Source organism: Budorcas taxicolor, chromosome 4, assembly GCF_023091745.1.
Source record: "Budorcas taxicolor isolate Tak-1 chromosome 4, Takin1.1, whole genome shotgun sequence".
NCBI lineage: Eukaryota > Metazoa > Chordata > Mammalia > Artiodactyla > Bovidae > Budorcas > Budorcas taxicolor.
In genome coordinates, this window is record NC_068913.1 from 104,989,581 (window position 1) to 105,008,317 (window position 18,737).

Sequence of the window (18,737 nt, forward strand, 5' to 3'; positions counted from 1 at the left end):
ACATGAGTTTAAGCAAACTCAGGGAGATGGTGAGGGACAGGGAAGCCTGGCAGGCTGCAGTCCATGGGGTCGTAGAGAGGTGGACATGACTGAGCAACTGAACACCGACAAAAGAGGCCCCCATCAGTTCTTCAGTCTCTACCTGGAAGCCTGAAGTCTCCGGAAGTGCATTCGGGTTCTTTGTGCTAAAGCGAGAGAAGGGAGTGGCATGTCACCTGACCTTCCAGGGACGTTTCTCACCCAGCTTCTTCACTCCCTACAAAGTGACACCAGCAGTCACCCAACCCCCATGAGCAGGGGCCTTCACACCTGATTGGGAGGTTATCATGGCCAGCATTTGCCTAAAACCTTACTACAGACAAAGCCTTCTCTTGTTTCTCTTCTGACCCTCATAACAGCCTCTTTATCCAGGAAATTAGCTCAGGAAGGTTGTGGTTTGCTCAAGGTGACACGGCTGTTAAATCACAAGGACACGGCCTTGAACCTGAGTTCTGACAGCTGCACCACTGCCAGCACCCACCTCAGCTCTTGACAAGACAAACCTCTTTTTTTTTTTTCTTATTACAAAAGCACTCACTGTAAACTAGTCGAACATTAAAGAGATTTGTTTGTAATTCAGTCGCTGTCATGTCAGACTCTTTTTGTGACCCCACGGACTGTAGCCCACCAGGCTCCTCTGTCCATGGGATCCTCCAGCTGAGGAAACTGGGGTGGGTTGCCGTGCCCTCCTCCAGGGGATCTTCCTGACTCAGGGACTGATCCTGTGTTTCCTGCACTGGCAGGCAGATTCTTTGTCACGGCACCACCTGAGAAGCCCCTATTAAAGATACAGAAGGAAAAATAAATAAATAAATAAAATAAAGATACAGAACATGAAAAGTAAAAGTCCCCATAATATGCACCGTTAGCTAATATATCTTCCTCCAGAGTTTTTCCAGGGATACTGTTAACATACGTGAGCCTAGTGCCTGACAGTTTGTGCTCAATACATGCTTGTTGAACGAGCTATCAAATGGACTATTATTTATTTCCACAACTGTATGTGCTACTTCCCAATGTGCTTTTCCATTCAGCTGTTGACTTAGACATCTTTTCATACTGATGCTTGTAGGTACCTCCCGAGCAACCACCCTTTACAGCTCAGCCACCCTGGACGGGGGCAGGCCTTCTGGAACAGAGCCAGGCAGCCCACAGGCTCAGAGCAGCAGTCCACCAGGCCTCGATTCCCAGAAGGCAATTGTGAACTATTTTGGTTGAGCCGACTGGTCAGTTTTTTTTGAAAAATAAGAAAACAACTACTTAAACAAGCATTATTTTTGCCTGCACAATACTTCACTGATTTGCCTAAATTTTCTTTTCCACCAGGTGCTTCAGAGTTGAGTAAGAACATTCTTATGTGCCTAAATAAGTATAAATGAGTAACTGGCTAAGAATTTTTTGCCCCTCAAAATGATGATCCAAACATTTCAATTAGAAGGGAGCGAGAAGTTACCTTCGTAATTGGGCTAGGGTGGAGGGTTGTTTCTGGGCCATTAAACAAGAAGCTGCTCTGACTTTCCACCTTTAAAAGACACAGTCTGCACAACTAGAAGCCTGGCTGTTCACACACCTGCTCGGCCTGGGGAAGAAGTGTCGCTGGTATAGACGATGGCAAGGTCATGGCCACAGGCCCAGGCTCTGGCAGCCATCAGATTGGGATCAAATCCCTATCTTGGGCAATTACTTAACATCTCTAACATCTCTTAACTTAACATCTATTGTCAGTTTTCTATTCTGACAAGTGGGTATAGTAACTACCCCATCCATTTCCTATGAAGATTACATGAAATCCTACAGGCAGTGCACTCAGAACATGGCTGGTCAATATACACTAACAATTGTGCTTATCAAAGATTCTGAGAAGGGTCTTCAAGTCATTCAAATACTTCACTGACAAATACTTGCACTGTTAACAGGATGTGTTTTCAAGCCCTATAGTTGTTCGGTCGCTAAGTCATGTCTGACCCTTTGCAGCCTCATGAACTTTAGCATGTCAGGCTTCCCTGTCTTTCACCATCTGCTGGAGTTTGCTCAAACTAATTTCCATTGAATCAGTGATGCCATCCAACCATCTCATCCTCTGTCATCCCCTTCTCCTCCTGCTTTCCATCCTTCCCAACATCAGGATCTTTTCCAATGAGTTGGCTCTTCAGGTGGCCAAAGGATTGGAGCTTCAGTTTCAGCATCAGTCCTTCCAATGAATATTCAGGGTTGATTTCCTTTAGGACTGACTGGTTTGATCTCTACGCCCTATAGAAAGTAGACTTAAAATTCAAAGACCATTATTTAACTTCCTTTTTAACTCATAAGAACTACAGGATTTAAAGCAGAGCAAACTGCTGAGATTGCGTGGTTTTACTCCCATGTTTCAGGGGCAAGGAAGCTGAAATGCAGAATTTCCAGAGTCTACCTCTAAGGCTTGTATGAGTAAGCTGCAGAGCTGGGTAATCCTGGATCCTGACTCCTGGCCCTAGGGCACGTGGCTTTGCAGTATTCCACCCCCTCAGGGCTTCTTGGCGGCTCAGATGGTAAAGAATCTGCCTGCAATGCAGGACACCCAGGTTCCATCCCTAGATTGGGAAGATCCCTGGAGAAGGGACTGGCTACCCACTCCAGTATTCTTGCCTAGAGAATCTCATGGACAGAGGAGCCTGGTGGGCTACAGTCCAAGAGATCACAGAGAGTCAGATACGACAGCCTCTAACACTTTCACACCACCTCAGGAGGCAGTAACATGTGGCCATACATTCATACCAGCGTACAAAACTGAGATCAGACTCTCTCTTTTTTTTAAGTATTTATTTATTTATTTGTCTTTGTTGGGTCTTAGTCATGACATGCTTCATTGAAGCATGCAGGACAGAGCATCGGGGCTCAGTAGTTGCAGTTCATGGGCTTACTTGCCCCAAAGGATGTGAGATCTTAATTTCCTTACCGAGGATCAAATGCATGTCCCCTGCATTGGAAGGCAGATTCTTAACTGCTGGACCACCGGGGAAGCCTCTGAGATCAGAGCCTCTTGGGGAAGTATGTTTTGAGAGGCAGAATGGCATTAGGTAGTCACAAGGTTGAAAAGGAAAAGGAATACCTCACAATATTTAGGACTTCTGGATTACAAACGATAGAAACCCAGCTCAAACACACTTAAAAGTGCAAGCTAATTTAAGCTTGAAAGATGCAAGGAACACTGCAGGAAGCATAGCTTGACCTGGAGTTTGTGCCAGCATGTGGTACAAAGATGGCCACGGACTATTCTGGGTTCATATATTCCTAGTTAAGCACCTTCAGGAGAAAAACAGAGGTTTCCTCAAGCAGCCTCCAAGTATACTTACACATACACCCAATGAAGGATTCTGACTGGTCCTGACTCAGTCATGCACCCACCCTGTGGACCAGTCACTGTTGTCAAGGAGATGAGATACTGTAATCAGCCATGCCTGATGGTGAGTCCACCCGCATGACCCAGAAGGGCAGGCTCTGTCATCGACAGCTCCTCCAGAACTGGTAGAATGGGGGAGGGTGCTTCCTCAAGGAGGGCTGGGCAGACAGAAAAAGGGCAGCCATCCAGACATCCAGAAGGAAAAACAAACTTCACTTAAATGTTTCTCTGATCAAGATCTTTCCAGGAGCTCCTCAAGCTACAGATGAGTGTTAGTATAAATATAAATCCATAAGATTACACCATTTACGTGTAAAATGGGGCCAGTTTTCTCATGAGGCTCATAAACCAGCTCTGAAGCAATTCTAAAGAAATGGTGACAAAATTGTTTTAGTATTAGCAACATTACTAGAAAAAAGCTCAAAGGCTCCCAAGGTGCCCACTTGGAAGGACAACTTTCATTTTAATGTAGAAGTATTATTTTGGGGTTTTTTTTCTTTGAAAATCCAGATTAAATGGACATGAGTTTGAGTAGGCTCCGGGAGTTGGTGATGGACAGGGAAGCCTGGCATGCTGCAGTCCATAGGGTCGCAAAGAGTCAGACACAACTGAGCAACTAAACTGACTGATGTAAAATTATTGTGGTAATAACTAAATCAATACAAATGAATCGTTACCAAAATAGGTGTGCATCTCAATGTAAATGCTTTCCTTTTAGAACTAAGAGTTTAGGGAAATGAGAATCACAGCGTGAGCTTTAGTTAAATCTAAAGTAGTGTTTTTAACACGGGGTTTGTGGGTCCCCCAATCTGGTTCCTGTCAGTCAATTGTCAGTACTGGTTACTAGAGAGCTTATTAAAGTTAGAAGGGACTGGGTCCCATCCCAGAGATGCTGGTCAAGAGGTCAGGCATCACTACTTTTTGAATGCTTAGCCAGTGCTTCTGACCAGTCCTTGAGGCTGAAACCATTGCCCCAGAACAGCATTTCTTGAATTGTGGGAGTAGTCAGAATCTGGAGAGCCTGTTCAGATACAGATTTCTGGGCACCCCCCAGCCTACTAGATCTGCTCTGGGGAGGAGCAGAGCTGTGGCTATAGTTTAAGAGCCCAAGTGACTTTTAAACATTTGAATTTTTTGAGATAATTATAGATTTACAGGAAGTTGCTAAAAGAAATGTACAAAAAGATCCTGTATACCCTTGACCCTGTTTCTGCCAATGGTTACCTCTTGCATAACTACAGTACATTATCAAAACCAGGAAATTAACATTGATACACTCCATAATGGGCTTCCCAGGTGGCTCAGTGGGTAAAGAATCAGCCTGCAATGCAGGAGACACAGGTTCAATCCCTGGGTCGGGAAGATTCCCTGGAGGAGGGCATGGTAACCACTCCGGTATCCTTGCCTGGAGAATCCCAAGGCCGAGGGAGCCTGGCAGGCTACAGTCCATAGGATCACAAAGAGCTGGACACGACTGAAGCAATTGAGCACACACAGCATGATCCATAATACTTATTCAAATTTTATCAGACGTTCAAGCCTTTGTGTGTGTGTGTGTGTGTGTGTGTGTAGAATCCTCTGAAGTTTTATCAGATGTGTAGGTTTGTGTAACCACAACTGTACATTAAGATACAAAACTGGTCACCACAAGGCTCTCTTGCACTACCTTCTACAGTCATATCACCCCATCATACCCCGTGCATCCCTAGAGTTTAGAATCTACTCATCTCTTTTCCTTTAGAAACAACTAATCTCACTGCTGTTTCAAAACATACAAATGAAATCACATAATATGTAACCTTCCTAGATTGGCTGTTTTCATTTCAGGCGTCAAAGAATCCCTCAAATTTCATTTTAAAATGCTGTGAATGGGAAATGTCTTAGGGAAATGTCCACAGTTTTTACCAGTTTCTCAAAAAAAATTCTATGACATGCCTCATAAAGTTTATAAAAGCATTGGTTCGTGGTTTTATTGGGTTATTTCTGGTCTTCTTGGCTAAAATTAATAATAATAATAATAAAAAACTAGTGAATATTTTTTCTTCTACCACATCTGTTGAATTCCTGTGTCCCAAAGATTTCTCTAACAGTTTGGGAAATATGATCACTCAGATGAATATTTCTGAGTGCCTGACTTGTGCCAGACAAATATTATTTTTTCCCTAGTTAGTAAGAAGGGGAAGAGTTAAAACATTAAAGACACTTTTTGCTTATGAAAAGTTCTAAGTAACTAAGAAATCAGAGCAAACTTTGCTGCTTTCATGCCATGTGACTTGAACTGCTCTGCTCTTTACTGCTCTGAACTGGATGTGCCAGTGATCAAATAACATCCTGAAAAATAATCCCATACACTGAAAACATGGCATTATGCACTGGGGCTACTTTTCATCACTCTGGTTGGCTTTATACAGTTGCTAGTCAAGCGCTCATAGCTCCTCCAGGCACGCTTGTCCCTGGGCCATTGTCTAACTGATTCCTCTGCTTGCCACACCTTCACTCCTGTTTGCCACCCACCTGTCTGGACCAACTCTTGCCCATCCTTTGAAACTCACTTCAGGAAGTACCACCTCTAGGAAGGCTTCATTCTCTCTTCTCCAGGCTTTCAGTGGGGTGTGCCCAATGTCACCCATGCTTGCCAGATGTCACAGTGGATGGTGATTACTTAATTGCCACTGCCACCAGGCTCTGAGACCCTTGAAGGCTATGACTGGGTCTTGGATGCTTTTATGCCCCCCTGAACTTCAATAAATAGCAAGATTTATTTAATAAATAAAAAACAGTATGTCCTTAAACAGCTTCCTGTTGGCGTTCACCACCACTGCTGATTGGCTGAGACTTTCCTCCATTTCTTTTTTTTTTTTTAAGATCTTTTTGATGTGGATCATTTTCAAAATCTTTATTGAATTTGTTACAATGTTGCTTCTGTTTGACGTTTCGGGTTTTTGGCCCCAAGGCTTGTGTGATCTTAGCCTCCCCAACAAGGGATTGAACCCGTATCCCCTGCATTGGAAGGCTAAGTCTTAACCACTGGACCACTAGGGAAGTCTCTCTGTTTCTTCGTTAGTGTCATAGTATCTCTTAAGTGCCTTCACATGTAGGTTAGCACTCAGGCGTTCAGTCTTTCCCCAGCAGGTTTAATCGTCCCTGAATTCTCATAAAGTTTTGTTAATACACTTTAGGCTTTTGCCCAAGTATCAGTATATACAAGTCACTGATCTTCTCTTGCTAGATTGCTTGTCTCCCCAATTTTGGAAAATAGGGACAACACTGACCTGTACCATTTTCCTTCTTGGTCTTCCTACTAGATCCTATAAATTCTTTATTATTGTGTTTAAACATACAGATCTGTCTTTCCTATCAAGGGGGTGAGTTTCCTGGGGCTAAAGACTGTCTCTTATTCATCCCAGAGTCTCCAGGGACTGGTACCAGGTGGGATTCCATAAATGTTTGTGGAATGAAGTTTGGTGTTAGGTCATCAGAGCTCTGCTGTTCCTCACACTTAGCACATGAATTTCCTCATCTTCTCCACACCTTTACTCCCTATTTATCCTTTATCCCTGATTCTAAGCCACTGTGAACTCTTTATGAAAAGCAGAAGAGAGCAGATAAATATGACATTTATCATTTTAAAGTAATTTTAAGTTAAACATTTTAAACTAATTCTCTTATTCCTCCCAGGTACTATCTTGGTCGTCGGATGTTTATTGTTATCTCTGAGCCAGACATGATTGAGCAGGTGTTGGTTGAGAAGTTCAGTAACTTTACCAACAGAATGGTATGTAGTTTTCTTTCTGCATATGGATGGAGGGGGAATCCTTCTAAGATGCAAAGACCACACATCACATCTAACAGGGACGTGACTGGGCCTCTTACAGGGTTTTGATCAGTTCAACTCAAAACGGAACTCCCCAGTGAATTCGAGTTTTCAAAAGGGATGGACTGTTACAAAAGAATAGCGTTTACATTTAAAAAAACGCTTCAAGAAAGCGAAAGCTCAAGAGAAGTGGTAGCTGATAAAAATGCTGAAATCGGGAGGGTTTTTAAAGCTGTGTTCAAAGCTAGAGGAATCCAGAGAGCATAGGTCAAGCGTCTGAGGAAGACCAAGGAAGGTTAATAAATATCAGAGGGAAAGTAACATCTCAAGACTCCCGTGCTTACATCTTTCCCGGAGAGTATCAACGTCTTAAGACTGGAAAAGGAAGACAAGTAACATGAGGAGGGAAATTCATCCCCAAGTAACAAGTCTCTAACCCACTAAAGGAGGTATATATTCCATCTTTTTTTTTTTTTGCAAAGTACATATCTTACTCTTTGTCTTTAATGAGAAAGCCCAAAGAATGGAAGAGATGACAGAAAACGGCACAGGTCAGGGCTGCCCATAGTTTCAAAAAATGAGGAGATAAGAATCCTAATAGAGATGGTTAACAGCCTTCATGCTGATTTTTGGAAAACAGTCTAAAGTGAATGAATAAACAGTTGCTTGTGAGAATTCAGAGAATCTCTATGTGCCAATTGTTTTTGTTGTTGTTGTTGTTGTTGTCAAATTAAACTCATCTTCCATTATTATAGGAATAGTAAGCAATGTATTCACTCTTTTGTTGGTTATTTGACCAACCTTTGCACACTTGTGATATATACCAGGCACTGTCTAGGTACCAATTAGAAAGAGATAGAAAACTCAGTATTGTCCTCGAGGAGCTCATAGTCTAATGACAGAGGCAGAGAGGAAGGAAACCAGTATAATACAGAATGATGAGCATGGAAAACACTGCTCCACCCAGAATGGGGAAAGGGAAAGGCTTATTAGAGGTGAGGTGGCTGAGACTGTCTTCTTAAAGAAATTGGCAGTGCCTGCCTGCGTTCTGTACTGGTTGAGCTGTCCAGAGTGTTTCTTTGCATTAAATTGCACAGAAACTTATGAGACTGGTACAGTTATCATCTGTGTTTTACTGACAAAGAAATAAGACTCAGGTTGTAGGAGGAAGAACAATAGAATCCATGTGCCATCTCCCAACTCAAGTCCAGGGCTGTGTCTACTGCCATCATTGTAACAGCTGCCTAGGCGATGTTTCTGGATTGTCAAGGTTTCACGGAGTAATTGGTTACTTGCCCCAAACGCTTTCACCTTCCTGTCCCAGAGCATCATGTCCAATTGCTATTAACAAGAGAGTCCCCCACCTTTCCCATACCTGTCCAAACCCTTGGTATTCTTCCAGGCTCTCCTCAGATTCCTTCTCCCCCGTAGAACCTTCCCTACTTCAACTCTCATTTACTATTCCCCCTCTCTTAACTCTAACAGCATTGATATCTGCATCAGTGGTACCCAACCTTTTTGGCACTGGGGACTGGTTTCATGGAGGATAATTTTTTCAACAGGCTTGGTGTGGGGAATAGTTTCAGAATGATCCAAGCACATCAGATTTATTGTGCACTTTATTTCTATTATTATTACATCAGCTCCACCTCAGATCATCAGGCATTAGATCTCAGAGGCTGGGCACTCCTGGACTATGTCACTCCCATCATTTTCACAGTCACTCCCATTGTGCCTTCGACTATTTACTGTAAATGAATGCATGACTTTCACCCTAACTCAATTAACTTTAAGCTTATCCTTCCATTATATACCCCAGGGCCCAACCACATAATGACTCCTCAGTATCCAATATACCCTTGTTCAAACTGAACTGACTCTCCATCAACTTAACATTCTCCCCAGGTGATTGAGGTGGTACTTGGAGATTCAATATACACTCTTCCTCTTGTAAGTCATTCACAAACCTGTAAGCAGATCCATCAAGGATTAGATCTCTAGGAAACCCCAATGTTTATAGTTTTCCATCTGGGAACATATCTATTTATTTTCAGTTTAGCTTATGGTCTTTAAGCCAACCCCATATTCATGATAAAAACAATCCTTAGTGACTCAATTTTTAGAAGACCATCTTTAGAGTGGGATTTTCTCACAGGTTTTGACAGTCAGATTAAATTGGGCTCTGCGGTTCCCTATTATATGCTTAGGTATCTGCTCAAAGAACTCAAGGAGATTAGCGAGATGTGATTTCTTCTTCCTGACACCATGCCGCCTCCCCTGGAATAAGCCATGTTTACTTGAGTGTTCAGCGATTCAGCTTTATTACACATTCATTCAGTAAACACTAAATGCTTACTCCATGCAAGCCTCTACCAAATGGTCCCTCGTGATACAGAAAAGACCTCCACATATTAGTTTGATGCATTAAGTGAAAAGGAACTTAAATAACGCATGGTTTCATTTTCCAACTGTGAGAACCTGTCTCTGCTCACAATCCAGGCTTGACTTCTGTGTACGCATGACAGCCTGGTGGAGTGTGGCGGGGATGGGTTCACCTTTGAATTCGGATGTTGGCTGTAGGCATCCCATGAGGGACTAAATAGGGCACATTTGGCTGGAGGTGGGGTGCCACCAGTGGGAACTCCCTGACATAAGTCAGTACTGAGCATATATTTGAATTAAAAAATTGTTCAATGATACGTTTTCTTTTCCAGTTTAAGAACACGGGGCTGAACAAACTCTATGGGTTGGACCTAGGGTGGCAGCTACTATTTCGCATTTTCCAATTCACGTTTTCAAGGCACTCAGTGGAATGTGACTGCTCTCTCCTGCCTGTCTTCCAAATGGACCCCTTGGGCTTCTCTTACCCTCTCAGAACTTCCTCCAGTTGCTTCCGGATGGGTGCAACCACACTTTATCGTTAAACCCCAATCATTCTCTTTAACATATACAGAACCTCAGTTTTCCCAGCACTTCCGGTCTTAGTAATTTTTATGCAGATATTTTTACTTAGCTCTTCATGGCTATCAGGTACTTGGTGAAGCCATGGGGCAGCTCTGTCTTTTTTTTTTTTATCTGCAGAAACTGGAGCTGGGTCCATGTGACTCAGCAGAAATGGTCTTACCAGTAGTAGACCACTTCATTTCTGGCTTGCATGAAGGCTCAGGGTTGGGAAGCCGTGGGAAGGGTGATAAGAAGGAGGGGTGGGGGGTCTTTGGCCCACATGAGGTTGGTCTAGCTGGATGCAGATCCAGACTGGGGGAGCTTAACCACTAAAGCTGCCACCTGGAGCTCTTGAGTTCTGGTCTGAAATGAGCCTGGCAAGCGGGTCAGGCAGCAGGTGTGCCCATTGCCAGGTTTTGTTATGTGTTTGGAGTGAACTGGAAGGTGGTGGTGGTCACACGTGTGTGGGGTGGGGGTGCCAACCCTCATGTCCTCACAGGCAACTCGGGGTCAACCATCCAGGCACAGGTCCTTCTACACTGTTAACTCACATCTAAAACTATGCGATGGAGTTGGTGAATGGTTTTATCCAGGACCATAAAACCTGCTTCCCAGATAGCACTAGTGGTAAAGAACCCGCCTGCCAATGCAGGAGACAAAAGAGACGTGGGTTCGATCCCTGGGTCGGGAAGATCCCCTGGAGGAGGGCATGACAACCCACTCCAGTTTATTTGCCTGGGAAATCCCATGGACAGAGGAGCCTGTTGGACTACAGTCCATAGGTTCACAAAGAGTCAGACACAACTGAGCGACTTAGTACATAGCATGCACATAAAACCCCTGGGCCTGACTCCCCAGGGGCAGCCTCTTCAAGGCTACCTTCGCCATCTCACTGCACGGACACTGGAATCTTAGAACGAGTTCGTGTGAAGCCACAAAGCCCTTGGCACCAGCAAAGAGTGCTAAAGTTCTGAGGCAAATACGTCACTGCGGACCTTATAACCCACTGCATCTGTAGCCAGGCCCCATCCCAGAAGCAGGAGCGTGTGGCTGGTTGCAGAGCTCAAGAGCAAGGCAAACTCCACCCAGTGCTCCAGGTGAGTCAGGCCACCTGAGCTGGGCCCCCAGGGACCAGCCTGTTGCCACTCACTGAGGACAAAAGAGCCTTGGCCAGCTAGCCAAAATGTGCCACCTCCACCTGCAGCCAGCACCTCTTCACCAACAGCTTTGGAATCTTTGCTCACTTAGAGTTTCTGGGCCCCTTTCTTTTAAATAAAACATTGAGTCAGAGAAAACATTCCAGTTTTCAAGTGGGTACAGGAAGATTTAAGTTGTGAGGATGGTTTTGGCCCATAACAGGGAAGCTCTCATCACTGAGTCAAACACTGACTACTTTTTTCAGCTTTGCATTTCTCAAGAAGGGTCAACTCACATGATGGATCCATAGCTCTGGGGACCATTCTTGCTTAAAGCCTAAACAGACTGCATAGAACCAGAAGCACAGATGTGTGACCTAATTTGCCTGGCTCTTGTCTGTTTTAAGGCAGATCTCATTGGGTTTTTAATATATAATTGAATTTATTTATTTTTAATTGAAGGATAATTGCTTTACAACCAACCAATTGTATTGGTTTCTGCCAAACATCAACATGAATCAGCCATAGGTGCACATATGTCCCCTCGCTCATCAGCCTCCCTCCCGTCTCCCTCCTCTCATTGGGTTTTTGGCTTGTTTTGATATTTATTTGACTGTGTTGGGTCTTAGTTTTGTCATGAGGGATCTTTCATTTCGGGCACAGGCTCAGTATTTGTGGTACATGGGCTTAGTTGCCCCTTGGCATGTGGCATCTTTGCCCCTCACCAGGGATCGAACCTGAGTCCCCAGCATTGGAAGGTGGATTCTTAAACACTGGACCACCAGGAAGTCCCAGGTCTTATTGTTTTATTGAAACACTGTACTGTGCACAGGAAACCCTGCAGCCTGAGCCAAGCGAGTCTCCTCCAGGGCTGCCCCACCCACGGGAAGGCCCCATGGGAGTGGCCACAGTGGGATGCCTACAACCTGCAGTTCTCTCCTCTCACGAGCTTTTCCCATTTCTAAAAAAGCCAAAGCCGGGGAATCGCACTTGATGATCTCAAACATCTTCCAGGGCCCCGGGTGTTCTGTGAAGCCTCAGTAATGTAGGAACAGTGCTAAGTGGTATTGACTGAACCCTCAGCTCTTCTATCAGTGCCTTACAGAGCTTTTCTAAACTTCAAAATCTTGTTGAAAATAATGCTATATTTTTGTCTTACTAAACCTTTGGTTCAGTGGGAAGCCATCTTTAAATTTTTTAAAGAGAAATAAATAAAATCTTAGAGTCATATCTTCCTTCTCTGACTTTTGTGGTGGCAGAAGTAAAAACAAATGTGTAGGGACTTCCCTGGTGGTCCAGTGGTTAAGAACCAACCTTCCAATGCAGGGGACATGGGTTCAGTCCCAGGTCAGGGAACTGAGATCACACATGCTGTGGAGCAACTAAGCCTGTGCACTGAAGACCCAGAGCAACCAAAAAATTTTAAAATGTGTAAACTAGGAGGTTAATAGCTAGAATTCTGGGAAGAGATCAGGAAATAAGCCATAGATGTAATTCTGGTCTCTCAGTGGTTGTGTTCCTGAACTTTCTCAGGCAGGACTGCCATAACTCAATTCTTGCCTTTGTTCAAATTAGAAGACTCCCCACCCCCTCACCTTTCATTGGCTGGTGCTGAGTTGGCAGATGGAGCCCAAGTTGGGGTTAGCCCCACCTGTCCCCTGAACCTTAAATAAAATGTACTGGGTCCCCTTGAGCCATGAACATGCCACATCCCTTACTTGCAGGCCATGCTTTGGGGCTGGTCACAGTCTGAAGCCAAGAGAGGGAAGACAGTGTGATGTTCATGACCATCTTCCACTGGCAAAGCGTGAAAGGACAAAAATTGTCTTGTGGAGATGCAACACTTTAAATATTTCAAAACACCAAAATAAAAGCCCTGCTCAGTTGGCTCAGTTGCTCAGTCTTTGTATACAGCCAGATAGCAGTAGTCATATGTTGAAAATAGCGTATGTTCTCAGGCCTAGGATTGTGGGTTCCCCAGGTGACAGAATCCTAGGGTTTTCATTGACTGTAATAGACTAAGGGGCAGGGCATGGTATTTCACACCCCTGGGGGTAGGAGAGAGATAGGCAGTAACCCTCTGCATCCTTATCTGTGCAAGGTTGTGTGAGGAAGACTATAACCACGGACTTGGCCTTTCTGCGATCATGGCATCCTTTCTGATAGCAATATTTCTGCAGCCTCCTTGACATACTTATGTGAAGTGAAGTCTCTCAGTCATGTCTGACTCTTTGCGACCCCATGGGCTGTAGCCTACCAGGCTCCTCTGTCCATGGGATTTTCCAGGCAATAGTCCTGGAGTGGATTGCCATTTCCTTCTCTAGGGGATCTTCCCAACCCAGGGTTCGAACCCCGGTCTCCCGCATTGTAGACAGACGCTTTACTGTCTGAGCCACCAGGGAAGTCCTGACATACTTAACACCAAGCAAATCAGCAACACTCTCAGCCTGACCACTGAAGTAGGACAGCATCTCTTGAGTCTTTAAATCACCTCGCTCTGTTTACCTGCTGCCTGCAGCTCCGTGTAGTCATGTGAGAACCATGGACTGCCCTGCCAGGATATCACAGAGCTAATACAGGCCTTGCATCAACTCTCTGCCATGTTCCAGGACACAAGAAAACTATTTTTGGCTATGGCTTTATATCCCATTGTGCCTTTTTCATGGTAACACACATGCCCATTTACAGCAAATGTGCATTGCATGCATTTGCAGCACTCTGGGAAGACGCTGGCAGTTCTTACGTAGCTCCACTGGGCCAGAGGAGAAACACTGGTTTAGCCTGTGATAAATCACCCAATGTGTGCTTCTTCACTTCATGTGAGCACAGAATGCAGAGGAATCGGCTTGAATAATCTGCTCCTCAGGATTGTTTGATTCTTCAATGTTTGAAGTTTATGCTTAGCTGGTCTGAGTTAGACTCTATTTTAAAGAGTTCTTAATTGAGGAACTTCCTTTGTGGTCCAGTGATTAAGAATCTGCCTTCCAATGCAGGAAACCCAGGTTTGATCCCTGGTCAGGGAACTAGGATTCCACATGCCGAGGGGCAACGAAGCTTGTGCACCGCAACTACTGAGCCCATGTGCTCTGGACCCCATCTCCACAGCTAGAGAAAGCCCACATGCCCAGTGGAGACCCAGAGTAGCCACAGATATTTTTTTTTTTAAAGATCTTAATTGAAAAGACAAACACTTTCAACTGTCCAAGGGAAATTTAGCAAGGGAGCCGTGAGGCCACTGCTGAACCACTCTGCTTGTCAGGACAGTTTCCTAACTGCTGGAGTCCAGCTCCAGCAGCCAGGGGATCAGCCTGAAGGGATGAGCAGTGTTGGCGGGAAATGATGTAGCCTCTGACTCAAGGTACGGGACTACATGTTTATTTCAAGCATCAGGTTCTCTTTTATACTTTTTCAAAAGCATTAGGTCAGAGGTTTGACATTTTCAGTTCCCCCTCACCCAGGTTATTGTCTCATTGTTGCCCTTGAAACAGAGTTCCTGCTTCAGCGATTCTCTCCGACTTGTGTTTACTTGTGATTGCATTGTAACTCATGCTTATGTCTGGGCTGCCTACCACATTCCTCAGTTTATTTCTTATCTTTCTAAATCCTGCTTGCCCCTAGTATCCTAAGCTCACTATCTCCTAAAAAGGCTTCTTCTTCTGCTGCTGCTGCTAAGTTGCTTTAGATGTGTTTGACTCTGTGCGACCCCATAGACGGCAGCTCAATAGGCTCCCCCGTCCCTGGGATTCTCCAGGCAAGAACACTGGAGTGGGTTGCCATTTCCTTCTCCAATGCAGGAAAGTGAAAAGTGAAAGTGAAGTCGCTCAGTCTTGTCTGACTCTTAGCGACCCCATGGACTGCAGCCCACCGGGCTCCTCTGCCCATGGGATTTTCCAGGCAAGAGTACAGGAGTGGGGTGCCATTGCCTTCTCCGAAAAGGGCTTCTAGCTATTCTTAATTATTCCTAAACCCTAAGCTCAGCAAACTTCCTTTGCCATAAACATATCCCTCACAAACAGGTCTCAGATAACAATCCTTCCCATGGCCTCAAGCTGCGGCCTATGTGCTCATCCTGGGACATTGTTTGTAAAAATCCTTGAACAAATGTCAATGGTTACTTTACAGATTATTTTCCGGGCACAACTGCAGAAGGCTTTGTGCTTTCTCACGCTTCTCTCAAGAACAATAAGCACCTTAACATTCTTTCCAGCCAGCTCAACCAAAGAAAGGAAGAAACAAGTCAGAATCACAAGAGCTAACTCCTTCATCCCAGGTCCGTGCCTGCGGAATGAGGAGAGGGGGCTGGGGCCATGCCTCCATTTTGTCAGTAATGCCTAACGTGGCTCCCAACACCTAACTATTGGAGAATTATCCCCAAACTAATGAAATAATGTGAACAGCACTTTGACTCTTGTGAGATCCACAGTATTGGTTATAAACCCCATCTCTATTTCCAAATCAGCTGTGAGCTCTTTGAGGACAAGGGTTCCATTCTTTGACTCAATAGTTTCAGAGCCACCACGGCACTGGCACATATTAATAGTAGGTGCCCAATAAATGTGCTCAGCTTGGTAGCATGGTAACCAACACGACTTCAGCTGAGGGTGAGGATGTCTCTCAGGTTTGGGGTTAGAGTAGGGTTTTCAAACGTTTCTGACTGTGACCTCCAGTACAAAATGTATTTCACATCAGGACACAACACCGAACGCTTTCTCTCTCACATACACACACTCACATACTCCCTCCAACATTCTCACAGACACACCCATAAATACATCCCCATCTTGAACAAAATTTCGACAACAAAACCCTTCCCCTTGCTTCACGAAATGTCCCTCTAATATTTTCTACTCTGCCCCATTCCTTGTTTCCCTCTCTTTTCTTCTTTTCAGTGCTGGTTGCCATCCACAACATTCATTCATGACCGGTTATGGCCTGCAGTCTGGAAGCCCCTGACCAGAGTCTGAGTGGAGCCTGGTTCCCTTGGACCTCCCTTCCTCAGCTGGGTCTTCCTTTCCTGCCTCAGTACTCACAGTCCAGCCCCATCAGTTTTATCAGTCTCATTCCTGCAGGGCAAGCCCCCTGTGCCTTTCAAAGGCCTCGCTCAGTACATCTAATCAGTGATTATGTGTAGACAGGGCTGGGGGAGGGGGATGGATGGGGAGTTATTGTGACACGGGTGTGGAGTTTCAGTTATGCAGGATGAAGTTCTGGGGATGGATAGGGCAATGGTTGCACAACAATGTGAATGTCCTTAATACCACTGAACTGTCCACTTAAAAATGGTTAAAATGGTAAATGTTACATTATGTGTATTTTGCCACAACTAAAAAATACATGTATCGTGTGTGTGAGTGTGTGTGTGTGTGTGTGTGTGTAAACAAACAAACTGACTTCCCTGGTGGCTCAGACAGTAAAGAATCTGCCTGCAGTGAAGGAGAGCCAGGTTCTATCCCTGGGTGGGGAAGGTCCCCTGGAGAAGCGAATGGCTACCCATTCAAGTATTCTTGTCTGGAGAATCCCATGGACAGAGGAGCCTGGTGGGCTATAGTCCATGGGGTTGCAGAGTCAGAGGCAACTGAGCAACTTTCACTTTGAAACAAACTAATTTTAAAATAGCTGTAGTGGTTTAGAGAAGGAACTTATGGTTCCCAGGGAGAAAGAATGGGAGGAAGGGATAGTTAGGGAGTTTGGGAAGGTTGTGTACACACTGCTGTATTTTAGATGGATAACCAAAAAGGACCTACTGGATAGCACCTGGAACTCTGCTCAATGTCATGTGGCAGCCTGGATGGGAGGGGAGTTTGGGAGAGAACGGATACATGTATATGTTTAAACTATATCTGGTGTGGTCATCAGGAGGTTAAGTCCTTGAGGTTGAGAAAGTTCTTAAAAGTCATTTAGACTCCCTCCACCATCAGAACCCCCTCCACCCCATGTGACCCCATGGACTGTAGCCTGTCAGGCTCCTCCAACCATGGGATTTTCCAGGCAAGAATACTAGAGTGGGTTGCCATTTCCTCCTCCAGGGGATCTTCCTGACTCAGGGATTGAACCCAAGTCTCCTGCATTGCAGGCAGACTCTTTACTGTCTGAGCCAGCAAGGAAGACAATATTTTAAATGGATAACCAACAAGGACCTACTGTATAGCACCAGGAACTCTGCTCAAGGTCATGTGGCAGCCTGGGTGGGAGGGGAGTTTGGGGGAGAATGGACACATGTATACCTTTAAGCTATATATACCTGGTGTGGTCATCTGGAGGTTAAGTCCTCAGGGTTGAGAGAGTTCTTAAACGTCATTTATACTCCCCCCTCCACCCAGGCCACTCAAACCTCCCATGCAGAATTTCCAAGAAGTAGGATACAGTCTCCAGTGACAGGGGCTCACCACTCAAGGCAGGTTATTTTTATCCCGGAACCTTCTGACTTCATTGGGAAGTTCTTTAGATGAGCTGGAATTTTCCCCACAGCTCCCACTATTGACCCCAATTCTACCACCCAGGGTCAAAAAACAAGCCAAGTTTCCTCTTCCATGTAATATACATGCAAGAAATAGCTTTTGAGCACAGATTAAGGACCATGATCTGATCTCCCAAGCTTTCCAGCTATTCATTCCTAGATCTGTCAGCTTGTCCCCTCACCGTCCGACCACTCTTCTGGAATGACCAATTGGCTATTTCCCTCTTCCAGTATCATATCTAGAAATGAAACCATTACTCTAACCAGTGCCCCTGAAATCCTCCATCAATGAAGGAAGAATTCTAATAGAAACTGTAGGCCCAGGGTACAGTATTGTTGTGGCAGGCCGATAAGGGAGACCAATGCTGACATATTGCACGGGTACAGGATTTCTCCTCTAAGTGCAAGATAAAAATTTTCATGGAGACAATCCTTAGGTCTGAAGGACAGACACGAAATCCAATCAACTTTGGCTCGTCTCCAATTTATTCTATTTCATCAGAACCCCATAAACCACCACCCAACTTTCCTTGAAGTGAAATGCTTTATTACATGTACGTAGCACAGGACTAGCATTTGCCAGCATATAAATAAACATAATGTATGATTTTCCCCTTTGACTCTGGAACCTAAAAAAATGGGTTATGTTCTAAAAATTCCATAAAACCACAATTCAGTATAGTGACCACGGTACTCCTAAAGAATTTTATTCTAAATATAGAGAGGTATTCCTCTGCAGAAAAATATCCCAGAAACTTTGTTCTATTTAATAACATATAATTAAGTCCCTCCAGATACTTTGCAGTTATGTTTTATAGCTTATTTTGAGTGTTCATATTTTATCAGAAAATTATAATTTTCTTCTAAACAGGAGTTCTTACAAGGCTTTTGAGTTATGGTGGCTGGCTTTATGTTTCAACTATAATTAAAATAGTGAAAAGAAATAGCAAAACCGTATATCACATGTGT

The 18,737-nt window shown here is 44.5% G+C and overlaps 1 protein-coding gene across 1 annotated transcript in view; it reads left to right on the top strand.

Moving 5' to 3' along the window:
• The window catches only part of TBXAS1 (thromboxane A synthase 1), a 168,496-nt gene that overhangs the window by 68,005 nt on the left and 81,754 nt on the right, over window positions 1-18,737 (top strand). The window contains exon 4 of the mRNA XM_052638917.1: window positions 7,097-7,193. Within this exon, the coding sequence (XP_052494877.1) occupies window positions 7,097-7,193 (97 nt within the window). The remainder of the gene's footprint in view (window positions 1-7,096; window positions 7,194-18,737) is intronic.